At 52.8% G+C, this 26,326-nt stretch overlaps 1 protein-coding gene across 1 annotated transcript in view; it reads left to right on the top strand.

Moving 5' to 3' along the window:
* RAMP1 (receptor activity modifying protein 1) overlaps positions 1-26,326 on the top strand; it is a 56,265-nt gene that overhangs the window by 17,246 nt on the left and 12,693 nt on the right. Inside the window, exon 2 of the mRNA XM_054477340.2 lies at positions 3,652-3,790. Within this exon, the coding sequence (XP_054333315.1) occupies positions 3,652-3,790 (139 nt within the window). The remainder of the gene's footprint in view (positions 1-3,651; positions 3,791-26,326) is intronic.

Here is a 26,326-nt window from a genome sequence, read left to right on the forward strand (position 1 = left end):
GCACAGCTAGCTCGAGGGAAGGTTCCTGTCTTAACACGCCAAGTGCTGAGTGAGGAACGCAGCCGTCTACCCAGCAACCTCTGCATGCGGCTTTTGAAAGACAAGAGTTATGAGTGATTACATTTGCAGTCACACAGAGGAATGGAACCCATTTGGCCCTGAATGGGTTGTTTTAAAACTTTGGCAATTTTATCCTGTTTTAAAACTTTGATGTTACCTCTCTCTCCAAGGAAAGAAACCACATCAGGCTCATTTAAGAAAAACTCAAGCATTCTTCGCCTGTACCTAAAAAATGAAAGCCTGGTTTCCAGATTTGCCTGAACAGCTGCCCCTGGCCTCATCCCAGCTGTGGGACTCTGGGCTCCCACAGAGTGGGAAAGAAAGGGCAGCATTGATCGGGGAGGGCTCTGTCCCTAAGGAGCAAGGGAAAATGGGCTGGATATGGCAGTCCCGCCCCTTGGGAGGCAGAGTGGCTCTAAGAGAGGTGGGGGATGCAGCATCCAGGAGGGACCAGCCCAGAGCCAGGCCAGGGTCAAGGCCACCGGACCAGCCCTGCAGCCAGACCAGGACAGGGGGCTGCACAGGTGATGGAAGCTAGAACTGGCTCGGCTGCTGGACAGGAAGGCCCAGTAGGTTGGGGGCAGGCAGCTGCTCTGGACAGCCCAGGGGACAGCAGGAGATTGACCTGAATTTGACAGGGAGGGACACCCTGTGGCCTGGGGTGAAGGGACCACTGTCATTGTTTCTGGCCCCTGCACCTGCACTCCCTTCGCTTGTTGGAGACTCCACCAGAAGGAGCAGCTCAGCCTCCGCACGGGGACTGGCTCCGCAGGGTGGTTGTGCAGACCCCGCTTCCCAGACCCTGCTGGGGACTTGGAAGCCACCAGGGTCCCTTTACCAGATCCTCCACTGCTCACACCAGCCCCAGTTGGTTTCTGTTGCGTGCAGCCAAGGATCCCAACTGAGGCACAGACGTGCCTGTTCATCTTCATTTGTCCTAAAAGCGGCTCTTCCAAAGCAGGAGGGGAGTCTGCAGTGGTTCATGACTCTGACACCCAATCTTTGCACTCCACGCAGGACAGCCTGAGGCACGCTTGCTTCACTCCCGGGCAGAATGGCCGCTGAGAAATCCGGGCATGGCCATCTTACTTGCTGGCTCATTTGACAAATATTAATGTGCAAAGCTGCTGGGTGCCAGGCAGGCTGTGCACATGTCAGAAAGGAGTGGGAGATGAGAGGGCGGCCAAGAGGGTTCTGAGAAAAGAAAGAGACTCTCCACCAGCCCTGAGTGAGGCTCTGAGGAAATGGGCTGGGGGGCAGGCTTCCCATAGGTAGGGTCAGCCGGGGGCCTCTTGGAGGACAGGGCAGCGGAGGAGGGCAGGTGGGACTGGGACCCAGGATTCACCAGAGAAAGGCAGTGGACGGGGGCAGGATGCCAGGAGCAGTGAGGGGTAGGGGACAAACAGAGGGACGATTCTCCAATTGCAGCTGGACAGGCAGCCTGGAATTCTTTCCCTGAGTTGACGAGTCAGTGTCTGAGCCCTCCTGAGCTCCTGGGAGCTCCTGGGGCATCACTGTCCACAGCAGGTGGACTTTCCTAGGGGACATTTTGATGGGGCAGGTGTCAGAAATAGCCCCTTCTCCAAGGCTGCCCTGACTGGGGGTGAAAGAAGCCCCCAGGGTAGGGGGTGCATCCACAGCGGGCCCAGCCAGCCCCTGGGTGCACTCACGGTGCTCGTATGGACATGGTGGGGACACACCTGTGCTGTCGGGAAGCAGCATGGACTCAGGTGGGTACAGAGCCTCCTGAGGTGTCCCCGGGGTGCCGGGGGTGGGGGGCTGTTCTGCCCTCAGCCTTCCCGGGGCAGATGCAGCTCCCTCTGTGGCCACAAACTCCAATGCTGGGCGCTCATGCCAGGGGTCGAGGGTGGGTGACCCACTGGAGTGAGGTGGGGGGACTCTGTCTCGCTTGCCAGCAGGTCCTGTCCTGAGCTCCTCCGTGGGGCTTTTTCCAACTCCCAGCCTTCCTTGCAGGCCTGACCACACCCACATCACTCCCTGGCTTCCGGGGCTAAACATCCCTGATTCAACACACCTGGCTCTTTGGGAGCCACTCATGGCCTCGGCCCGGTGCAGGGCTCAGCCTCTCTGGTCAGCACTCTGCTCTCTCTAGCAGCTGTGGGCTGGGCCAGTGCCCAGGTGTGCAGTGTGTGGGATCCGTTCACCCTGACACCAGCCATTGGGCCTGGAGTGGTGCTCTGCGAGAGCACCCCCACCCCACCCCGCATGGCCACCTGCTCGCCCTCCCCCAGGTGCACCTCCAGGAACATCAGGCCCTTCCCTGTGCTTCCCGCCTCCCATCTGGTGCCCAGCCCCACAGCCCCAGGAGCGGCCAAGTGCTCTCTGGTCCATACCACTTCCGGCCATGGGACCTGGGGCCCAGTTCTGAACCCCGAAGCCTCAGTTCCCCCATCCGTAAATTGCTGATCGCAGTCAGATCCACTTTGAGATGGCTGTGTGTGAAGAGCTCCGGGGTGCCCGGTGCATCAGGCATCTCCAGTTCCTCTGCGTTTTACTTAGCAGTCCGAGGGGCCCCTCGAGCTCACACCCCTCTCTGGGCCACATGCCAGAGACTGGTACTCCAGAACCCCTCGCCCAATCTGCCTGCCCAAGGGCAGCCCCCTCTCCTTGGGTGGGCTCCCTGGGCCCAAGGCTGCAAGGGGCAACTTGGTGTCCTCACTCACGAGGCCCAGGGGGCCAGGCGGTGGGCTGCAGGGGCTGGGTGCCCCCAGCGTCTCCCAGGGCAGCGCTGGCCTCCCAGTGCCAAGCTCCTTCCAGGAATTTGGAAGGGCCAGGCTGGTAGGGGTGGGGCTGGGGGTCCCCCCTGGGCAGAGGATGTGGCCTGGGGGGAAAAGGAGGGGGACCTGGGGACAGTGGGAGGGCCAGGAGCCAAGCCCTAAACAGGGAATGCAAAGCCCCTGCCCCCAGCTGCCCTACGAGGTAGCCAAGAAAGAGAGGCTCAGCCTGAGGAGGAAGAAGAAGCCTGGTGGGTGGGGGACCAAGGGCCATGCTCTCCCCGCCCGCCCCCAGCCAGTAGTGAGCTACAGGGGAAATGAGTGAATCCTGATTCTGTGTGGGGCACCGCTGGGCAGGTCACTTTTGCCCTGGTGTATGGCTCAAGGCAGGAGGAGGGAGCACAGTTCATGCTTCTGTTTGTCAGCTGGGTTCATAGCCCGCAGATATTCAGACACGAGATGTGCCTGCAGCTCCCGGGCTGGGGGGCACAGCCCAGCCCAGCCCATCCCCAGGTACCTGTGGAACAGGGGCAGCCAGGGACTGTCTCCAGACCCCTCTCATGCCGCCCATGCCTGGGGGCAGCCCGGTGGCATAATTGTGGGACGGAAAGTGCCCTGGCCCAAGCTGGCACGGGCACTGAGGGCCAAGCCACCCTTAGCAGGCAGGGAGGGCCTTTGCCAGGTCACAGAACGATTGATGAAGAGCGTCCGCTTGGAGCTGCAGTCGCCCTCTCCAGGGGTTGCTCAGAGGCCCCGTTCTCATGGAGCCCGGGCTGCAGGGGGCGGGCGGGCTGGCAGTGATGCTCCTAGGCCTCTGCTGCAGCCCATCATCTCTTCACGGTCATGTCTGTTTCAGCCCATCACCTGTTCATGGCCACTGCCTGCCAGGAGGCTAACTACGGTGCCCTCCTCCAGGAGCTCTGCCTCACCCAGTTCAAGGTAGACATGGAGGCCGTCGGGGAGATGCTGTGGTGTGACTGGGGCAGGACCATCAGGTGAGTCCCATGGCCCCTGGTGGGCAGGACACGGCTGGGGAGGGAGAGGGGGCAAGCGGGGGAGGAGTGGACCACGTGGGGGCTGTGGAAGATCCTTTCTAGACCCCGGAAGGGTTCTTCCCCCAGTGGGGGGGTGGGGGGGGCCGACTGAAGACAGAGGAGGGAGGCGGGGGCTGGTGGCAGGTGGACGTGAAGAGTGACTGTGGGAGGAGGCCACGTCCTCGATAATCTGGTCTCGTGATGGAGGGTTCAGACTGGGCCATGTCCAACCAGAGATGCCCGTGGCCTCTCCAAGGGCGGGCGCCTGGGGAATGACTGAGAGTAGGGCCTCGTGCCCAGGGTGGCCGGGTCTCTGACTGGAGCCTGGCTTCAGGGACATCCCTGCTGGTTCCCTCCATCCCCGTGGTCAGGCTAAAGCTGTCCTTCCTGGCCCCACCCTGTCCAGGGCTCAGAGCTTCCGGTAATGGAGCAGGCTGTCACCACCCACAGACCCCAGCAGGATGGCTTCAGCTGAACCCTTCCCCTCCTGGCCCAGTCCTCCTGCCCAAGGGCCCTTCTTCCCGCTTGAGGGGCTCCCTCATTGCCTCCCTCAGCCTCCTGGGTGCTGGGCCCCCATCAGCAGGCCTGGGGGTTCTCCCCAGCAGGCCCAGACTCCTGTGCCTCCAGAGCGGGGATCAGAACTCAGCATGTCCGCGATCGACTTTCGAGTCCTTGTTTCTGCCTCCGTGGGAGGCGCTGGGGTGTGCTGGGGCTGCAGTGGGTGAGTAGCGGGGTCAGCAGTGCGTGCGTGGAGCTGACGGCTACAGCCTCCCTGCCATGCAGCCTTCGCACAGAGATCTGTCTGTGGGTTCATGGCGCAGCGCAAGTCCTGGTGCCCCACCGATGACAAGCACTTTCCCCAGTGCCTGAGAGAAAGGGAGCCCTGGGGACCGGTGGGGAGGGCCAGAGGCAGGGAGGAGGCCCTGGGGAGGGTCTTCACGGAGGAAAGTTTGCACCAAGGTCACACTCGAAGAGTACTTGTGGCTGTGGTGTCCCCTGAGGGTCCAGGACACACCCGGGCACAATTTTGTGGGATTGAAGACCCCTGGTTGGACCCATCACCCCTCCCCTGTGGGTTGCAGGCTGGTGTGGGCACAGGGAGAAAGCCCACAGCTGGGAGGCCCTGAGGCTGGGTGGCTCCCACTGCCCCTCTGAGCCTGGGTTTGGGCCTCCCCCTACCCTCAGAGCCCCACTGGCCACAGCCTGCCCTCTTCTGTCTTACTGAGGTTGGCAGATGAGTGGCCTCTGTTTTCTCCTCCCGCCGGCCATGTGCTCTCTGCCTACTTCACCCACCCCAGGGAACTCCTTCAGGCCCAGAGTCCGTGCTCAGTGCATTGTAGTTGAGGCGACTCTCTACCTTGGGAGCCCAAACTTTTTAAAACGTAGGAAGGCATGGGGTATATGCAGGTGTGCATCCTGGGATTTAAAACAACGGAAACTCCACACCCTCTGCTCCAGTTCAGGTGGGAGAGTTGGTGCTCCCAAAGGTGGGAGGGCCAAAGTCACGGCTTCAGCCTCAAAGGCCCCTGATAAGACACCGTGAACCAGGGAGCCCACCCCAACCCTCTGGGGTGTCCGGGGGCCCTGTGCCCTCAGCAGGGTCTCCTCACTCTGGGGTCTTGGGGGGCCTCCCTGTGCCCTCAGTGGGGTGTCCTCACTCTACTGTACTGAAGGTCTCTCCAAGGTTTCAGGGCCTCCTTTTCTAAGCTGAAAAATGAGTTGAGCAGGGAGAGGTTGTTAAAAATCAAAACAGCCTGTTCTTTAGGCTAATTGGCCTTCTGCCACAGCTGAGTCATTTGTATTTAAATTAAGATTGCATTTTATTATGATCCAGGGAAGACACAGTGGGGGGCCCCTGGAGAAAAGCACTCTCCCCCTGCCTGCTTTGTGGAAGTGATGGTTGATTTGTGTAGATTGATTGTGAATGGGAGGCCTGGCAGAAGACAGCAGGGTAATGCACACAGTGTTCTACAAGCAGCCATGGTGGAGTGTCCTTATAAATGGAAGCCACCACAGATGGCTTCCTACGGTGCCAGAGTGCAAAGAGGAATAATTAGCGCTGAGGCCAGAGGGAGTTTGCCATCCTCGGAGCCGAGTGGCGATAGCTGGAACTAGAAGGAGGGGGAGTTGCTGGGAATTTTCTTTTTTTTTTTTTTTTTATTGTTATGATACTTTAAGTTCTAGGGCACATGTGCACAACGTGCAGGTTTGTTACGTATGTATACATGTGCCATGTTGGTGTGCTGCACCCATTAACTCGTCATTTAATGGCTTCAGCACGCCAATATGGCACATGTGTACATACCTCACAAACCTGCACGTTGTGCACATGTGCCCTAGAATTTAAAGTATTAAAAAAAAAAAATCTGGCCGGGCACTGTGGCCCACACCTGTGATCCCAACGCTTTGGGAGGTCGAGGCGGGTGGATCAGCTGAGGTCAGGAGTTCCAGACCAGCCTAGCCAACATGGTGAAACCCCATCTCTACTAAAAATATAAAAATTAGCCGGGCATGGTGGCATACGTCTGTAATCCCAGCTACTCGGGAGGCTGAGGCAGGAGAATTGCTTGAACCCAGGAGGCAGAGGTTGCAGTGAGCCAAGATGGCACCACTGCACTCCAGCCTGAGGGACAGAGTGAGATTCTGTCTCCAAAAAAAAAAAAAAAAAATCAAGATAATTTAGGAACCAAGAAGGAAAAGTCCACTTCACAACAGCATCTCAGCACGTCACCTGCCAGCCCCTGGGGTCTGCGTTTGGCAGAATGATGCCCCCCAGAGACGTCCATGCTTAATTCCTGGAACTGTCAATGTGTCACATTACACGGCAAAGGGGAATGAAGTCACAGACGGAACTGGCGACACTAATCAGGTGGCTTTGAGATGGGAGATGCGGGATCATCCAGGGGGCCCAGTGCTATCACAAGGTGCCTTAAGTTGGTCCCAGCTTTGGCTACTGGAGAGCCTTCACATGGGCTTCTGTGTCCTTTTGACATTGCCCCTGGCTTTTTTCGAGCACTTTCTTTCTTTCTGGTACCACGAGATGTTCCAAAATGTATCTTACACAATTTGTGCCCCAGCCCTGAAGTCAGCCATTTCTCCAAGAAACCCTGGTTCCTTTTGTTAGAGAATGGTATCTAGAAACCAAGATATATATGCATATGTGTGGGTATACACACACCCCAGAGATTTAGATGGAACCCACGGAACCATAAAGGTTCCAGAAGAAAACATGGGTGAATCCCTATTTAAGCCATGGTATCGAGAAAGGCTGGGTAAAACAATATTGTTTCAAAAAATTGGCTTGCCCAATCGCGGCCCAGCAGGCCAGCAGGCTGGAAGCTCTTGGGAGCCGAGGCAGCATTCCTGAGGTAGAATTTCCGAACGTTCTGGTAAGGCCTTACCATTGGCTGGGTGAGGCCCCACCCCCAGCATCAAGGATTATCCCCTTTACTTAAAGACAACTGATGATAGATGTTAACCACATCTCCCAAATACCCCCACAGTGACACCTAGATTAGTGTTTGACTGAGTAACTGGGCACTGTAGCCTGGCCAAGTTGGCTCATAAAGCTAATCATCACACTGGTTCCAGGGGCAGAGCTCTCTGCGCAAAGGTGTGTTCAGACAACTGGCATTGTCCCTCCTCCTACTGCCCCTTCCCATTTCTCTCATTCCTTTCACCCTGTTCCCAACCAATTCCTGTGGGCAACTTATCAGTTTCTGGTCTTTCTTTCCTGTATATCTTTTGCATAAATGAGCAGATGCCTGCATTTTCTTATATCCCCTTCTTTCTTATATAAAGGGTTGTATACTAATGACACTCCTTTGTACTTTGGTTTTTCTTCACTTAACAACATAACCTGGAAATCTCTCCTTATCAGTGCAGAGGGACCCTCCTCCTTCGTTTTTACAGCTGTATAGTACTCCGCCATGCAGAGTTTTTCAGCCATTTTCCTTTCAGCCAGGGCAGAAGCCAAGCGAGCAGAGGCACTTAGGTTGTGGCCAGTATTTTCCCATTTCAGCATCAACATGAATGGCCTCATGCATCCGTGTTTTCCCAGCACTGGAGCTGACTCTTCAGAATAGATACCCAGAAGTGGAGTCGCAGGACCAAAGGTGAGAGCAGGAGGAATGTGTTAGGTTTTGCAACATCCCTCCAGAAGGCTTATGCCAGTTTGCATTCCCACCAGCAGCGTATGGGGTACCCATTTCCCCAGACCCACCAACAGACTGTGTTGTCATCCATTAGAGTTGTCACTGTCTGATAAGTGAGAAATGATGTCTCAGCAGCATGTGAATTTGCATTTCTGTACTTAGGAGCAAATTCGAACATCTTTCGTATGTTTACAGGCCGTTCTTTTATCTTTTTGGCAAATTGTGTCTTTTCCTATTTTCTATCAGGTCGTTTTTAAAGAGTTCTTTGTATGTTAGATGGGTTAGGCCTTTGTCTCTCGTGTACATTAGAGATTTTCTCCTAGTTTGTTGGTTGTCTTTCAACTTTTTTTTTTTTTTTTTTGGTGTTTTTGTTGCCATACAATTTTTTTAATGTGGTCAAAACCATCCATCTTTGATCGCCTCTGGATTGGAGTCCTAGTGGAAAGCCCCTCCCCACATTAAGGGAAAAGAGGGATTTGCCACGTTTTCCTCTAGCCTGTGTGGTCCCACTGGTTCCATCCAAATCCTTGGCCCATCGGAGTTTATTCCAGTTTATTCTTGTGTATGGTGTGAACTATGAATCAAATGTTATCTTTTTCTGGTTGGGCTACCCACTTGTCCCATTTATGCAAACATCCATCTCTGCTTCCGGTGACCTGAGATGCCACCTTTGTCATGCACTAAGCTTCCCTGTGCACTTGGCCCATGCCTTCTTAAATTGTCCCTTTCCCAAACCTTCCTCATCTCACCTGAATCTCATATTGATCTATTCTCCAGAACTAGCAATGGGTCCTCACCACCTGCTGAATGTTTACCTAATTATCCCTTATTCCAAGAAATGCGTTTACTGTAGCTGGTGTATATTACCGCGTGCTGGGCTTTGTGTCGAGCACGTAACATACATTGGCTTATTCAGGTCAGCAGCAGCCTGGTGGAGGTGGGGCTGTTCTGATTGCTGCTTCACCTGCCGAGGCTCACACAGCTGGTACCCATGGCTCCCTCCTGGTTCCCGGTGGAGGTAGAGGGATGCCCTGCCTCCACATAACTGTGGCCTCCTGAGATGGGGATGCCAGCCTTCAGGTGCTGCCTCCGCCCTGGCAGTGTCCCCACCAACCTGGTGAGGTCCATCGCATTGAGACACCAAGCCTGGCAGTGGGCCAAGGGCAGCCTTCCAAGGGTCTCCTGTAGCAGCAAGGGCCTGGGGTTCTAGGGTGGGCAAGTTTGTCCGAGTGACTGGTGGAGGAGAAGAGGGCCCTGGAGAGAATACGAAGGCACAAATAGGGTGAGAGGCGCTAGGCTGCCTGCAGGCAGGCCATTACCAAGTGTGGGCCATCACCAGGTGTGGGCAGGTGGCACTGTGTCTGCTGGATAAGCGGGACCCCAAAGTTAGGCCGACCAGCAGGCAGCCAGCCAGCCAGTCGGCTGGCCTCAGGGAATGCTCCCAGCCCGAGCAGGGTCCCAGCTGGTCTTGAACTCCTGACCTCAAGTGATCCGCCCGCCTCGGCCTCCCAAAGTGCTGGGATTACAGGCGTGAGCCACCGGGCCTGGATCCCAGCTGGTCTTAAGGACTGTGAGCCAGGCAGGTGACCTGATGGGGGACGCAGGCTCTGGGAAAGGCCCCTCTCTGAGCCAAGTGCAGTTGAGACTTGGCAGCTGGGGCAGAAGCCAAGCAAGCAGAACCAGGCAATTATTGGGGTCTGGTATCCAAAACCAGGCTGGCATGGAGGGCAGGGGACTCTGAAGGCAGGAGCCTCAGGGCCAGAGCTGCCACATGCCTGCTGCTGCCCAAAGTCATAGCTGTCCCAGGGCCCTGGGCTGGGCCTGCAGGTATCTTGGTATATGGCAGAGGGAAGCTTCCAGACTCTTCTGAAATCAGAGATCTCATTTAACAACAGGTGCGTGTCAAAGGGGACTCACCTTCCTATGAGCGACACAGACAAATGCGGCTGGCCAGCCTTTTGTGGGATATACACATACAGGAGTAAGTGGGGACTGAGACATGCTCATGCCAGCTCCTGGTGCCGGCCTGGAAGTTTTGCTTCCTCTATCAAAGCAGATGGGAAGGAGGCCCCCCGTGATCCCTGCTTTACTCAGGACATTGAATAGTAGTAAAAAGTGAATGGAAGACCCCTCATGGCCTGGTGCAGTGGCTCTCACCTGTAATCCCAACACTTTGGGAGGCCAAGGCAGAAGAATTACTTGAGCCCAGGAGTTTGAGAACAGCCTGGACAATAAAGCGAGACTCCATCTCTACAAAAATTTTTAAAATTAGCTGTACATGGTGTTGCACACGTGTAGACCCAGCTGCTTGGGAGGCTGAGGCGGGAGGATCACTCAAGCCTGGGAGGTCAAAGCTGCAGTGAGCCATGATGGTACCACTGCACTCCAGCCTGGGTGATAGAACCAGACCCTGCCTCAAAAAAAAAAACAAAAAGAGACTCCTCTGCACAGGGGTCATTCCTGGGTCCCTGCCCTGGCCTGTGGGTCCACATTTTTTTTTTTTTTTTTTTGGCGCATTCAGGGTTTGTAGCCACTGCGCTTGCTCTGGGACCTTAGCTGCCTAGCGTGGATCTGCACACAGGTGCTTGCTGGGCTCCGACAGCCCTTGCCCTGACCGTGACCCCACTCCTCCGCTCATCCTGTTGCTTTGTTACCTGGTTGGTGGATTTTGTCAGGTTGTTTGTTGTGAGCAAGGCTTGGGGGTGATTCCTGAGCCCTTTCTAACACGTGTGGGGTGTCTTCCACTCCGCTACATGGAAAGGGTCCCTGAAAAGTGGCTGAAAGAGCTCAGCGGGGCCAGGCTCCCCTGCAAGCTGGCTGGTCTGTCATTTACCAGGGGTTATCATCTCATTAAGCTGCAGCCTTGGTTTGCTGATGGAGGCATAATGTGATTTAATGTATTAACTGGAGCTACAATCTAATTTGAGGAGGTATAGAAAACCTGGCAAATGTGTCACCGGGAACTCTCATTTCCAGAGACCTTCCTGTGGGTGGGGGAGGGACAGAGAAGGCAGAACAGAGAAGAGAAGAATCTGGAACGTGCTGGACTCAGCTATAAAACATGGGTTTTTAAAAGCCTCACGTCAGATTTCCTCACCCAAACAAGAAATGCTCGATTGATTTAAGAGGGAAGGGGACACGCCTATTCCACCCCACCCTGTACAGCTTCAGGGTCTGAGTGCCATCTTGGGCAGGCGAAAGGTGTCCTGGGGGAAGATGCCAGAGGGATGGGGCCACAGCCTGCCCTGCATCCGAGGTCACTGGGCCCCAGAGAACCAGACTTCACTTCCATACCAGCTGGGATGCCTCCATCCCTCTGCCCTAAAGCTTCCAGGTTTGTAAATACTGACCATGGCAGCCTCAGGTCACCTCAGCTTCGGTTACCCGAGGCTGTCACTGCGGACCCTGCCCTGCCCTGCTGACCCCGTGCTGACCCCTGCTGACCCCGTGCGGCAATCATGGCCGCCCTCCAAGCCCAAGGAGCTGCTCAGAGGACAGGGCTCCAGGCCCCAGGGAGCGGGGCTGCAGCCCAGCGTGGTAACTGGGGGACGCGAGACAAATGTCTGCAGTGCCTGCTGTGGAACTGCGGCTCAGCATGGCCAGCGCCAGGCATGACGCTCTGGGTCCACACGATGTTGGTCAGGGTGCACCAACACCGCAGGGTCTTTCCCAGCCTGCTGCATCTCCCTCCTGCTGCCTTCTTTGTGTCTCCTGCTGAAAGAGTCAAGTCAGGAAATTCTTCAGAACTCAGCAGCAACATGGGAACAGCTGCTTGTGTTTTGAATTTCAGCAGGAACTGAGAGGGAGGCTTTTTCTGAAGTCACGAGGGCTGTCTGGGCCAAGGGCAGGGTGTCCTCCTGGATTCCTGCTGAGCTCGACCCCCGTGAGGTCTCGGGATGGGCCGTTCACAGAGCCCTGCCCGCTGCCTTCCCCTGCCCGGAGGCCTGGCCCTGGAGCCCACCCACCTCCCTGCGGCCTGTCATGCACATCAGGAGCTCCCAGTACAGCATCTGGGGCTGTCTCGGTGCCCTCGTGGGTTTGTTCATGGAGGTGTCCGCCCTGGAACTTGCCACACGCCCACGAGCACTGGGACCCCTGTGTACTCTGCCTGGTGGCTGTGGTGCTGTCATCCCTGTGTGTGCTGGTGGAATAGCGTGGGCTCCACGGAAAGGCCCTCAGGTGCAGACAGGACAGATGGCAGTGCCCAGCGCAGCCAGTCTCAGAGGATCCAAAGGCGAGCATTGCCCAGGCCGAGGCCGCCTTCCCTGCCCACCGCCACACCATCTCTCCTGCCGTGCCCCTCTCTGTGTGTCTGCACTGGGCGTAAAGCCGGTTCTTGTGAGGAAAGCCCTGGCTAGATGTCTATTCCCCCACCCTCTGTCCCCCCTGGGTGGGAGAATCTTTCCAGGCATCTCCAGAGCACACCCCAGGGGCACGGAAACCCGGCTGCTGACCCCTGACCTCCTGGGGCCTTCAGCGCTGATGGCCAGCCCAGCGGGAAGTGGAGGAGCAGCAAGAGCCCCTGAGAGCCGGGTCCTCGAAGACTCCAGGCTATGGCTTACAGAGGAGAAGGGGGCGGAGGAGGAGAGAAGGAGGTGGCTGTGCCAAGAAGGCCATCCAGCTCGCGCAGTGACACCAGTCTGCCTCCCCTGAGGACGCCACTCCTGCAGCCTGCACAGGCATCAGCCGGGGTGCCCGGTCCCCATGGGGACGGGCTGTAGACACAGCTGTCCAGGGCTGGGCAGGGTGGGGCAGTGGCTGGGGATATGCCGGCCCTGCCCAGGCCACCCCTCGGGGGTGTCATTCCACCTTCCTCGAGTCTCGGCGCGTGTGACCGTGGTTGCGCAGGGAGTGCCTTCTGCTGGTTTTCAGCACTGGAGAAATACACCAGGGCTCAGAGTCCTTGGCAGCCGCCCTTGGAATGTGTTCAGGTCAGGGGTTGCCTCACTTAACATGTGTGCTCCATGGTGGGTTCTGATGAGGATCCCCAGAGGATCTGATGACACCTGCCTGCTAGGCTGAGGGCTCTGGGATGGGGAGGAGGAGCCCCGTTTCCCTTCTCAGAAAGCTCCGGGAGAAATGCATCTGTGAGGACCCACAGCAGAGGAGCCCTCGTGTCAGGGGAGCTTGGAGGCTGGGGCTGGGTTGGGTGACTGCTGGCCTCACCCCTCCACACCCAGGGACCACTGTGTCGTCCTCAGCACCTCTTTATCTGAAGTCTTCTGGCCCTGGGGGGAAGGCACAGATGGAGAGACCTTCCCCAGACCCTGTGGTGACTTAACACTGAGCGTGGCACTGAGCCCACCATGGCATCTTTCCCATCAGATGATTAACTGCCCGGTTTCACATCCTCCTGAGTTTGGGGATGAAATCAGGCCTGTGCGTCAACGTGAAAGGTCAGACATGGGGTGACGCTAAGCAGATCCTGGCAGTGAGTGAAAGGGTGTGCAGGTGGAACGTGTCTGGTGGCTGGGGCTTGCTGCAGCTCAGCATCCACCCCCACCTCCCCTGTGGATGCTCTACTGTGGCAGCCACGCCCCCAGAAAGCCCTAGAACCACCCAGGCTGTGCAGACAGGACTGGCTATCCTGGGACACAGGCCAGCTTGTGCACACGGGGCTTCACTGAGCCCCGAAGGTGGCCTCCTGGGCTGCCCATGGGGAAGGGGTGGGGGTGGGGGAGAGAGGATGAAGATGTGCCCTTGTGTGACACCTCTGGCTGTGGGTCCTGTGTGGGGAGGACGGCGGGTGGAGGACGGAGCAGATGTCCCTTCCTAATGCTGACCTTCACTCCAGCCCCCAGGCTGGGCCATGGCATCTCCCAGGATCTATCCATTCATCACTGAGATGGTAGACATCTCCCAGGCACAGGCAGGTCCAGCAACATGCTCAGTCCCCTGTGGGAGGGCCTCCAGGGAGCAGTGGCACCTCGCAGCCTTCCCTGTGTGTAGTTTGAGGACACTGAATATCTTGCGGGACCTAAGCACAGGGTGCCCTTTGGGATGCGTGCTGGGACAGGCCTTGGGTCTGAGTCCACTCTTGTTTCAGCTTCTTGTCTCCATCAAAAAATGGAGAATGCACTTTCTGAAAAAGAGACGGAGTTTACCGTCACTGCCCAGGCAGTGGAGGCTGCCTCATCTAGGGCAGGCCACACTGGCACACTGTGGTTCCCTACTCCTGCTCGAGTTAAAGCCATTTCCTGGTTTTTGCTATTATAAATGATGGAGCCGGGCGCAGCGGCTCACACCTGCAGTCCCAGCACTTTGGGAGACCAAGGCATGTGGATCACTTGAGCCCAGGAGTTCGAGACCAGCCTGGGCAACATGGTGAAACCAGGTATCTACAAAAAATGTAAAAATTAGCTGAGTGTAATGGGCGCACCTGTAGTCCTAGCTACTGAGGAGGCTGAAGTGGGAGGATCACCTCAGCCCAGGAGGTTGAGGCTGCAGTAAGCCATGGTCATGCCACTCCATTCCAGCCCAGGTGACAGAGTGAGACCCTGTCTGAAATAAATAAATGACAACACTACAAGAACTTGTGTACATATATCCTTTGTTTTTTAAAAAAAGATTTTGTTGTTAAACATTCCTGGGAGAAATAACTCATGCAAGTGGGCTTACTGTAGCATGTGCCGTGAACATCCTGTGGTTCCGGGGGGGTTTTTTTGAGACGGAATCCTGCTGTGTCGCCCAGGCTGGAGTGCAGTGGCACAATCTCGGCTCCCTGCAACTTCCGCCTCCTGGGTTCAAGCGATTTTCCTGCCTCAGTCTCCCGAGTAGCTGAGATTACAGGTGCCCGCCACCATGCCTAGCTAATTTTTTGTATTTTTGGTAGAGACAGGGTTTCACCCTGTTGGCCAAGCTGGTCTCAAACTCCTGATCTTGGGTGATCCACCCACCTCCGCCTCTCAAAGTGCTGGGATTACAGGCGTGAGCCACCACGCCCGGCCCACTCTGTGGTTCTTGATAGATTTTTGCCAGTTGTTCCTCTGAAGAATTTTACTAATTTATAATTCTATCAGCAACATATGAAAATGCCTATTTCCTCATAGGCTCATGAGTATTGAGTTTGTAGGGATTTTATTTTTGCAGGTCACAAGGAGATTTCCTCTGTGGTTTTAATGTGCATGTCTTTGGCAATTAGGAAAGTTGAACTGGTCTCTCACAGTTATTTGGAATTTGTTTTTTCTCAAGTGCAAGTTACGTCACCATGACCTTTCCTATTTGTCCTGTGAGTCATTGTGCTTTTTTCCTTTTTTTAAGGCTTTATTTTTTAGAGCAGTTTTAGGTTCACAGCAAAATTGAGAGGAAGGTACAAAGATTTCCCATATGCCCATTGGAGGTATTTTTAATCTTCTTTTACAAATTCTTTTTTGTTTGTTTGTTTGTTTGTTTTTGAGATGGAGTCTCCCTCTCTTGCCCAGGCTGGAGTACAGTGGCACAATCTTGGCTCACTGCAACCCCTACCTCCCGGGTTCAAGTGATTCTCCTGCCTCAGCCTCCTGAGTAGCTGGAACTATAGGCACCCACCACCACGCCCAGCTAATTTTTTGTATTTTTAGTAGAGACGGGGTTTCACCATGTTGGCCAGGCTGGTCTCGAACTCCTGACCTCAAGTGATCCATCCGCCTCGGCCTCCCAAGATTACAGGCATGAGCCACTTTGCCCGGCCACAGATTATTGAAGAATATATATATTACCTATTTGCCATTGTGCTCTAAATATTTTCTTGTTTCGTTTGTGTTTCTTTTGATGTTCATTTTCCACATTGTCGTTAATTAGCTAATCTGTGAACACATGGATGCTCCGATTCACCCCTCATCAGTCAGTGACCATGTGATCTCTGCATGACTGTAACTGTCCGCAGACTCTGTTGTCTTAGTTGTGAGCGTCATATGCCCACAAGATTATGTTCTGTGTCTTTGTAGTTGTTCTGTGTTTTGAAATGATATTTATCTTCTTAACACGGTGGATGGACAGAAATGTATTTCCTTCCCGCCTCAATTATCCTAACAGAATTTGTTAAATAATGTCGCCAACCTCCATTGTTTTGTGTTGCTTAATTTAACACATAATAGCTTCCTATGTGCATTAGGGTCTATTTGAAATAATTTTTACTTATATTCTGGGGTCGTACCACACCATTTAAATTACCACAGCTTTACAATATTTCCTACAGTTTAGAAGGCCTCTCCTACCATGTTTCATTTTCATTATATTTTACATTATGTTTTGCATGCTTTGATATATTTTCTGCCTATTTTTCCAAAAGAACTTAAGAGTCATGTTGCTAAATTCCATAAAAAGTCATTACAGCCCTGACCTCCTGGGCTCAAGCAGTCCTCCCACCTCAGCCTCCCAAATAGCTGGAACTACAGGCATGTGCCACCACACCCAGCTAATTTTTATTTTTTTGTAGAGACGAGGTCTCCCTATGTTACCCAGGCTGGTCTTGAATTCTGGGCTAACACGATCCTCCTGCCTCCGCCTCCCAAAGTGCTGGGATTACAGTTTGATGGGTTGTTACCTGATACTGCTTTTTAGCGAATAGTAGGAAAACTACCATGGACCGCGGGGACCAAGCATGCAGTGCCAAGTGGGGCCCGCCTGCAGGAACCCCACCGGCTGCATCCCTCCTTCAGCGCTGTGAGCCTCTGTGGCCTCCCGAGTAAAATGGGTATAGAAAGTGATGAATAAGGAAGCTCCGGATTTTCCTCTTTGTGTTTCCTTAATCAGGTTTTAGGGTTAGGACCACGTTTGCCTAATGGAATAGATATGCTAGCCCACCATTAGAATCAAGGGTGGGAAATAATTTTTTTTTTTTTTTTTTTGAGACATGGTCTCACTCTGTCACCCAGGCTGGAGTCCAGTGATGTGATCTTGGCTCATTGCAACCTCTACCTCCTGGGTTCAAGTGATCCTCCTGCCTCAGCCTCCTGAGTAGCTGGGACTACAGGCGTGTGCCACCATGCCTGGCTAATTTTTGTATTTTTGGTAGAAATGGAGTTTCACTGTGTTGCCCAGGCTGGTTTCAAACTCCTGGGCTCAAGTGATCCACCCGCCTCGGCCTCCCAAAGTGCTGGGATTACAGGCGTGAGCCACTGCACCCAGCCAGAAATAATTTGTGATGTGAGAATTACTTATTCCTTAGAAGTTTGAATGAATTCAACACTAAGACCATCAAACCTCAGTAATTTGGGGGATTTCCTTCTCCAGTTACTTCCTCCACTATTGATTTATTTTGACTTCCTAGCTCTTGTTTTAATGGTTGTCTTCATCTGTGTTTATTTGGCCTGTGTCCTTCAGATTTCTCAGTCAACTGAAACATGATGCATAGTATTCCTTTACATGTTTAATATCCCTTAGATTCAAGTTTATACCTCCATTTTTGTTTTTTCTGTTTTTCTTCTTTCCCCTTTTTTCTTTGTTTAGATGCTATTTCATTCATCAAAAGGAATTGAGAGGCCCACTGTTTAATGAACTGCACGTGCCCACTTTTGTAGTCTTTAGAGAATAGGCCACATTTTGCATCACCGTGTCTTTTCTCAATTTTTTTTGCTTTAACTTTTATCATTCACTTCCCCCCTTTTCCCTTTCTTAAAATTGCTTCTTTCCTAAGATATGATTTCAATCCTTAGTTCATCATTTTTCTCACTTTTCTTGAACATAATAAAGGCATTTAAGGCTGTGATGTTTTTCTCTAAGGACTTTCCTCATGCATCACTTTCTATAGATTTTGATATGTCAGTTTTTTTCATTGTATTCTCTCTTTTTTTTTTTTTTTTTTTTTTTGGATGGAGTCTCACTCTGTCACCCAGGCTGAAGTGCAGTGGCATGATCTCGGCTCACTGCAACCTCCACCTCCCAGGTTCACGCCATTCTCCTGCCTCAGACTCCCAAGTAGCTGGGACTACAGGCACCCGCCACCACACCTGGCTAATTTTTTGTATTTTTAGTAGAGACAGGGCTTCATCATGTTAGCCAGGATGGTCTCGATCTTCTGACCTCGTGATCTGCCCGCCTCGGCCTCCCAAAGTGCTGGGATTACAGGCATGAGCCACCGCGCCTGGCCCATCGTATTTTCTTAATAGACAGATATTGTCTTCTTGACTTTCTTCTTAAGACAATTTTTTCCTTAGGTAAGTATATTTTAAACTATACTATTTCTATTTCTATTTGTTCTTAATCTCTTTTTTTTTTTTTTTTTGCCATAGGGAGGAAATGTAGCCTGAATCATTTCTGCTTTTGTATTTTTATGGAGATTTGATTTGAGACTAGTATATGATGATTTTTGTGAATATAACATGAATACTTGAAAAAGAATAAATTATCTGTTTATTCCATTTAATCCCCACCGAAACAACCATAATGTTACCTTGTTTTGATCTTCATCTCCTTTATGTGTTGCTGAATTTCTTATGTAGTTGATAATGAAGTATTTTATTTTTATAATCATATTTTTATCATTTCTACTTCCTTTTTCTTGGAGGTATTTGCATATATGTTTTGCTCTGTCTTCACGGCATTTAGATTCCATGTAATTATGCTGCCATCACCCATGCCTCTCTCTCATCCTGATAACCTCTCCTTATCACATGTAATCATTTTTGCTCTAAATTATTTTTTGCTATATATTAACATTGAAATCCCAGCCTTTCAACTACTTGAAGTTTACTGGTAACTCTTTTTAGTCTTCCTATTTTGTTTTAATGACCTCTCTTGCCCACAGCTTATTGCTGGATTTCATTTTTTCTTCTGGAGAGTGACAAGCCTTTTAACACAGGAAATTAAGTTGTATTTTTTCAATCTTCAGGCACTCCAATTTTTGTCTTAATTTTTTATCTTTCCATGCTGATTACTTTTCTTTTCTCTCAATTGTTGAAACACCATGTGTGTTTTCTTTCTTTTTTTTTTTTTTTTTTTTTTTTTGAGACAAGCTGGAGTGCAGTGGTGTGATCATGGCTCACTGCAGCCTCAGCCTCCTGGGCTCAAGAGATCCTCCCATCTCAGCCTCCCAAGTAGCTGGAAGTACAGGCATGCACCACTTCATCTGGCTAATTGTTTCTATTTTTTGTAGAGATGGGGTCTCACCGTGTTGCCCAGGCTGGTCTTGAACTCCTGGGCTCAAGCAATCCTCCCATGTTGGCCTCTCAAAGTGTTGGGATTGCAGGTGTGAGCCACCGTGCCCAGCCTGTGTTTTCTCTTCTATTATTACTGAAATATTGGCAAGCTATTTTTCATTCAACCAGCCACGAAATGTGAAGCAAACAGATGTTCTTATCTTGTATTTATTATCTTGCACTGTGCAACGACACACTTTGGCCTCCCCTGTGTGAGACGACAGGAATCTCTGGGTTTTGGGCTTCCTCCTCTCTCTCTCTCTCTCTTCTCCATCCTTCTCTCCCTCCCCCACTTCTTCCTTCTCCTCATTGATTGCAATTAGTGTTCTAAAACCTACTTTTTCCTTTCTGTCTTCTATGTAATTTGGTTTTTAATTTTTACGCTGTTTTTCTGACAGTTGCGCTATTTGCATACTTTTATCAGTAATAACCCTTGCTCTGATAGGGCTCTTGTTTACTTATCTTTGCAAATAGGTTGTTAATTCAAGCGTGTCTTATTTTTAGCATCATTCCCTTTTACATGTTACCTTTTAAATTCAGGCGATTATTTCAAGTAGGTCCTAGAAATAAGCCATATGATTAATACATTCTCAGAATTCAACAATTTCTAAGGAGCTCTCTGCCGTCTTTGCAACATGAGTGACAGCTTGGCAAGATAATAAATCTCCAAGGAGCAACCTTGTTCTGTGAAGTTCCTGTAGCTGTTGTTTCATTGTCGCTGGGTGTTTGGGATGTCATCAGAGAAGGCAGAAGGGATTGTGATTTATGTATATTTTTAATATCTGACCTCCTCCTTCCTGGCGTGCTTGCTTGCAGTATTCTTTTTGGTTTAAACATTTTGTGAGAACTTGTTTTGCTGATGGCCTCGTTAAGCCTCCAGAGCCTTTGGTGTGCAGTGCAGTTTCCTCCTCGGACTCCTTGCTCCAGGACCGGACGCTGACATTCCCCGATAGCTGAGGTTTCCGGACCTGGTTCCTCCGGCTCCCTCCTCTAGCCCCTCTGTGCGCCACTGGAATTATTTTTGCCTTCTTTCACTTCTATGTCATATCTTGCACTGTTTCCACCTGTACATGTTACATCCTTTTTCCGGATACATTTTTCCAGATAATCTGTTTTTATTTTCTGCAATACAAATTCTGCTTTTTACTCTTTGTAAAGTAGTTTTGGCCAGGTGTGGTGGCTCACACCTGTAATCCCAGCACTTTGGGAGACCAAGGCAGGTGGATCACTTGAAGTCAGGAGTTTGAGACCAGCGTGAGCAACATGGCGAAACCCTGTCTCTACTAAGAATACAAAAATCAGTCGGGCGTGGTGCCACACACCTGTAGTCCCAGCTACTCGGAGGCTGAGGCAAGAGAATTGCTTGAACCCAGGAGGTGGAGGTTGCAGTGAGCCAAGATTGTGCCACTGCACTCCAGCCTGGGCAACAAGCTCAAGACTTTGTCTCAAAAAAAAAAAAAAAAAAAAAAATGAAAATAGTTTCTTTTCTTTTTTTTTTTTTTTTTTTTTTGAGACAGTCTCGCTCTGTCACCCAGGCTAGAGTGCAGTGGCATGATCTCAGCTCACTGCAACCTCTGCCTACCAAGTTCACATGATTCTTGTGCCTCAGCCTCCCTAGAAGCTGAGACTACAGGTGCATGCCACGATGCCCAGCTAATTTTGTGTATTTTTAGTAGAGACAGGGTTTCGCCATGTTGCCCAGGCTGGTCTTGAACTCCTGACCTCAAGTGATCAGCCCACCTTGGCCCTCCAAAGTCTTGGGATTACAGGCGTGAGCCACTTCGCCCGGCCTAAAGTAGTTTTTAATTAGGATATTGTAATTGAAACTAATTATACTGCAGTGAATTAAAGTTTCCTTTATCCCCAAGCCTAATGGACATATTAACTCACCTCTTTACAGGGAGGCCAGATTTCTGCCATCGTGGGAAGGAGGCATGAGGAGCCGGGGACAGTGCTGGGGTGGGAGCTAGGCCAGGGCGAGGCTGGCTGTGGAAGGGCCCTTTGGGCAGCCTGCAGGCCATACGTCCTCAGACCTGGGGCAGCCAGGACCACCAGCGAATGTTGCTGACAGGCAGCACCAGCGCCTGAATCCCCTGCCCCAGATGGACCTGGCTAGGGGGTGAGACTTCCCTGCCACCCCTCCATCCCAGAAGCCAGGCGGGGCTGAGGCTCTGTGGGTCCCCACCACACTTATTTCTTGGCACCTTCATCCTCCTGGTGCACTGTCCCAGGCTGTCTAGGGCAGCTTTTGAATTGTGGAGAGGCCCCTGAACAGCTGGAACCTTCTCCCTTGCTCGGGTGAGCATGGCTCCCCGTGGTGCACAAACACGTTTAAAGACGGAACAGAGGGACATGTGTTCACAGGAGGTGAGACAAAGCGTTGCCAGGGGAACAGGAGTGGCCTGTACCTACTCCTATCTGGTTGTGGTTCTCCTTCGACAAGTTAGGTGAAGGCACCTTGGTAGCAGGGTACCCTTCAGAATCCAGATATCTGATTCAGCTCAGCAGCCATTTGCTGAGCACTTAGCAGGCACCTAGCCAGTGGTGCCAGCCACCAAGGACCCAGCGGGACAGGACCTCCCCCTCCCTCCTGAAGCCACGGTCCCCCTGCACCGCGGCCTCTGGAGCCCCTCACCCTCCCTTGAGGTTAGCCCTGTGGTGGCGATTGTAGAGCGAGTCAGAAGGCCACGTGTTGCCTGCCTGTGTAGGGCTCCCATCCAAAGGCGGGGCAGCGCGAGTCACATGCCCACCCCCTGCTGTGCAAAGGGGTCCTGTGGGGGGTCATGGGCTCCTATCAGAGAATGGCATGGTGGTGGCCCTCTGAGGGAGTTCTCACCACGCTGCTGCTATGAGCCAGGGATCACTGAACCCATTTTAAAGGTGAAAACACCGAGGCTCCGTAACTGCCAACTCCTCAAAATCCCCACAGTGAACACCCCACGGTGGGACGTTTCCTGGCCTGGCCCTTTCCCCACACTCAGTGTTGCCCTGAGCTCCAAACAAGGTGAGTTTGGGGCAGGAGGGCAGGGGTGGCAAGGCTGCCACCCCGATGGAGGTGGCCAGTTGGTGGGATGCCCGAACAGGGGCCAGCATGGTGCAGGGCGCCCCGTGGGTGGGCAGGGTGGGTCGCTGAAGGCTCGTGAAGCCCAGCAGGGGACCCTGCAGAGTCCAGTGGCATCAGGGAGAGAGTTTCTTGCGCAGGGAGAGCGAGTGTGCTTTGGGCCGGCTGGCCTGGTGCTGAGACCAGGGGTGGATGGGAGGACAGAGCCCGTCCAGCCTCCAGGCCAGCATTGCTTCACAAGGACAATGCCCCCAGGGTGTTAGCATCCAAATATAGCGTCCCGGCTGTCATGCTTAATCCTGAGACTCAGACATATGTCACACCCATGTCCCCGTGAAGTGGGAACCCTGGGGCCTGGGCAGGCCTGAGTGTCGTCTCAGCCCCATCACACACAGCTGGGCAGCTAGACCTGGGTGTCCCCACAGGGGTGCCAGGACACCTCCCAGGGGTTGTAGTGAGCCCTCGGGGTCACATGCACCTGGCCCACAGTGGGCACAGCTCAGCGATCTCCCAGCATTCCCTGATCCTCGGACCCCGGGACGCAATGCACCCCCTGCTCAGGCCCAGATGCAGCCAGCATAGGACAGTCTGTGACTTTGCCTGGGACGTCCAGTGCATTTTAAAACTGCACTTCATCTGGCAGCCCCAAGAGCCAGGGCGCTGCCCAGGCCTGTTCTCAGAGGAGGTATTATGCCCATCTGCCCGCCCGCTGTGGCTGCTCTGTGGGGAGCCTGGCTTGGCAGCTCCCAGGCTGTGTCTGGTGCCAGACCTGGCTGCATGTGGAGCCAGGGATGGATTTAGAAACGTCTCACTTCTCCCAGCATGGGCAGAGGCGCCCAGATTCCTCCCCGGCCTGGGGCCACCATAGCAGGAGAAGGGGAGGGAGGCAGAGGAAGCCAGGCCCAGGGAGGGCCCTGAGTGGAGGAGGCCAAGCAGTCCCCAGGCAGATCCCTGGACCGTTCCCCACTCTGCACTGCTGCCTCAGGGACCTCCCCATCACCTCGGCAAGCGCCCTTGTCTGTAAGGAGGGGATAAGAACACCTGCCCTAGGGTGCTGTGAGGAGCACACTCACCCGGGGAAACAGGTCTTAGTATTTTCTTAGACTTTGTTTTGTTTGGTTTTGTTTTAAGGCAGGGTCTCACTCTGCCACCTAGATTGGAATGCAGTTGCATGATCTTAGCTCACTGAAGACTTGACTTCCTGGACTCAAGCAACCTTCCTGACTCAGCCTCCCAAGTAGCCAGGACTACGGGCACACACCACCACTCCTGGCTAACTTTTAAACTTTGTGTAGAGATTGGGGAGCCTCTCTGTGTTGCCCAGATTGGTCTGGAACTCCTGGGCTCAAGCGATCCTCCTGCTTTGGCCTCTCAAAGTGCTGGGATTGCAGGCGTGAGCCACTGCGCCCAGCCTCTTAGACTTTTGGACAGCAGAGGGGCCAGGCCTTTAAATGTACTGGGGGTGTGGTGTGCTGTCCATGGGGATGGTGGGGTCACCTGCCCCAGCCTCAGTGGGTCCCTCTTTTACATGCCTGCAGCTCACCGGATGCTCCCGTGTGGCACTCAGCTATCATGGGGTGTGCATCCGTACAGGCAGACCCCAGAGTCTAGCATGCAACCATGGGCCCCGCCTGGGCCTCAGCCTCCATCCCAGGAATGGGAGAACCAGCTTCACTTCTGGCCGGGAAAGAGGGAGACTGAAAGAGCAGATGCCATGGGACAGGACAGAGCCTGAGGCCCGGACAGGACATGAGCAAGGGGAGGTGAGAATGAGGCCACAAGTGGTCCCTTGTCTGCCTTCCCTGCTCAACGTGCAGAGAGGGCTGGCCATTTTCTCCGGCTTCATCAGCATGCTCTACAGTCACTGCGAGTGTTGCAGGAGGAATTGTAGCCTCCTCCACAGCAGTGAGAACACTGAGCCCCGTTTCATCTGTCTTCCTCCTGTTTCCTTGAACCCTCCCAAGATTCTTTCTTCGGTGCGTTATTCACATTGTTCCTTTACCTGCAAGAGAGAGGCCTTTGTCCTCCTTGTTCAGCAAGTGCCTAGTCAGTGGTGAAATGCAATATTTAGCTGGTAACAAAGGTGTGGAATGGAATTGGCTTCCATGATTTGGCGAAGTATTTGCAAGAAGCCTGTGGTGAGGCTTCTTGTTTACAGGTCCAAGTGTCTTAGTGGAAACCTCAGAAACACATGCTCTCATGGATGCTCTGATGGATGCTGTCATGGATGCTGTCATTCTTTTTTTTTGTTTGTTTTGGTTTTTTTGGGGGGTATTTTTGGTTTTTTTGTTTGTTTGTTTGTTTGTTTTTTGAGATGGGGTCTCGCTCTTTCTCCCGGGCTAGAGTGCAGTGGTGCAATCTTGGCTCACTGCAACCTCCACCTCCCAAGTTCAAGCCATTCTCCTGCCTCAGCCTCCTGAGTAGATGGGACCACAGGCGCCTGCCACCACACCCAGCTAATTTTTGTATTTTTAGTAGAGACTGGGTTTCACCATGTTGGCCAGGCTGGTCTCAAACTCCTGACCTCAGGTGATCCACCTGCCTCAGCCTCCCACAGTGCTGGGATTGCAGGCAGGAACCACCGTGCCTGGCCAGATGCTGTAATTCTTTGGAGAGGGATGGAGTTGGCATTTCCCCTTATGCTCTTGGGAAAATGGCTTTGCTAAGATGTCAGAAGTCCCTGTTAATACAACTTAAATAGATAAACCATAGTCAGAACCTGGGGAAAATTCCCGTTTAACGTATTCATTTGCATGCAGTGATGACACTTATTTCAAAGCATTCCTGTCTCAGCAATGCAGTAGGTCAAATATGCAGGCATCCCTGGGCTGGCACAGGTACATAGGACTTCTAACGCTTGGCCTTTTCCCTAGTTTGATTGTACTCTCTGACCAGCCTGATTTAGGAAGGGTTTGATAGTACAATATCCGTCTTTCCCTCACGCATGCTGCCAGTCCCAGGGGGATGGGAGCAGCCACTCACACGTAGGAGTTCCAGGTGTACACAGCTGGCTCAGAGCCGGCTGGCCCAGCACACATTTCCCAGGCCAGCACAGTGTGCTGAAGTGCTTTTCATCAAACAGTTAACAAGACTTCCTTATACATTTCCCCAGTGTCAAGAAAAACAAAATGTGCCCAGTTCTCTGCTGCCTCCAGCAGTGCTGGGCAGAAGTGAGGCAGGAAGCCAGGCTCCCGAGCTCACACATGCAGATGTAGGTGGGAAGCTACACCTCGTGGGCTTTCATATCCCCAGGGCCCGGGCTGAGGCCTCTTAAAGACAAGCTGGCCCCGCGCTTGCTCCATGCCTGACGCACGCCAGGCCAGGACAGGCCACAGCGTGGCTCTCTGTCAACAGAGGAAGTCGCGCAGTAAGTGGCCAGCCCCTCCCTGCTTTGGAAAGATCCTGCTATTCACAGAATCCTGGGTGGGAGCCCTGACACCAAAGGCAGAAACCGCAAGGGAGAAGCCAGCCCTGGCTGCCTAAATGCGAAATAAGCCTGTTGCTGGCTGCCATGAAAATGCCCCCACGTTCCAGTCCTAAATGAGGTGCATGCTATTGGTGTGAGACAGTGATTTTTTTTTTCTTTGAGACAGGGTCACACTCTGTCACCCACGCTGGAGTGCAGTGGCATGATCTCCGCTCGCTGCAACCTCCGCCTCCCGGGTTCAAGCAATTCTCCTGCCTCAGCCTCCTGAGTAGCTGGGACTACAGGCACACGCTGCCACACCCAGCTAATTTTTTGTATTTTAGTAGAGATGGGGTTTCACCATGTTGCCCAGGCTGGTGGCGAACTCCTGACCTCAGGTGACCCGCCCGCCTCGGCCTCCCAAAGTGCTGGGATTACAGGCGTGAGCCACCGCACCTGGCCGAGAGAGAGATTTTTATCACATTAAGAAAATAGCCTCTTTCTGTGTTTTCAAGGTTGTGGCTTTTTTTTTTTTTAATCAGAAACGAATGTTGAGTTTTCTCAAATGCCTTCTCAATGTGTGTTAAAATTATGGTATGTTTTTTTCCCATGGTGTATTAAAGTGTGATTTTGTAGTAACAGGTTTAAAGCATTCCTGAAATTAGCCCTCTTTTAAATAAAATATGCTATATGGCTAGATGAGATTTGTTAGCATTGGATAGAGGACTTGAGTGTCTATTTATAGGTGGAAGTGAAGGG

This window comes from Pongo pygmaeus, chromosome 11, assembly GCF_028885625.2.
Source record: "Pongo pygmaeus isolate AG05252 chromosome 11, NHGRI_mPonPyg2-v2.0_pri, whole genome shotgun sequence".
NCBI classification, from domain to species: domain Eukaryota; kingdom Metazoa; phylum Chordata; class Mammalia; order Primates; family Hominidae; genus Pongo; species Pongo pygmaeus.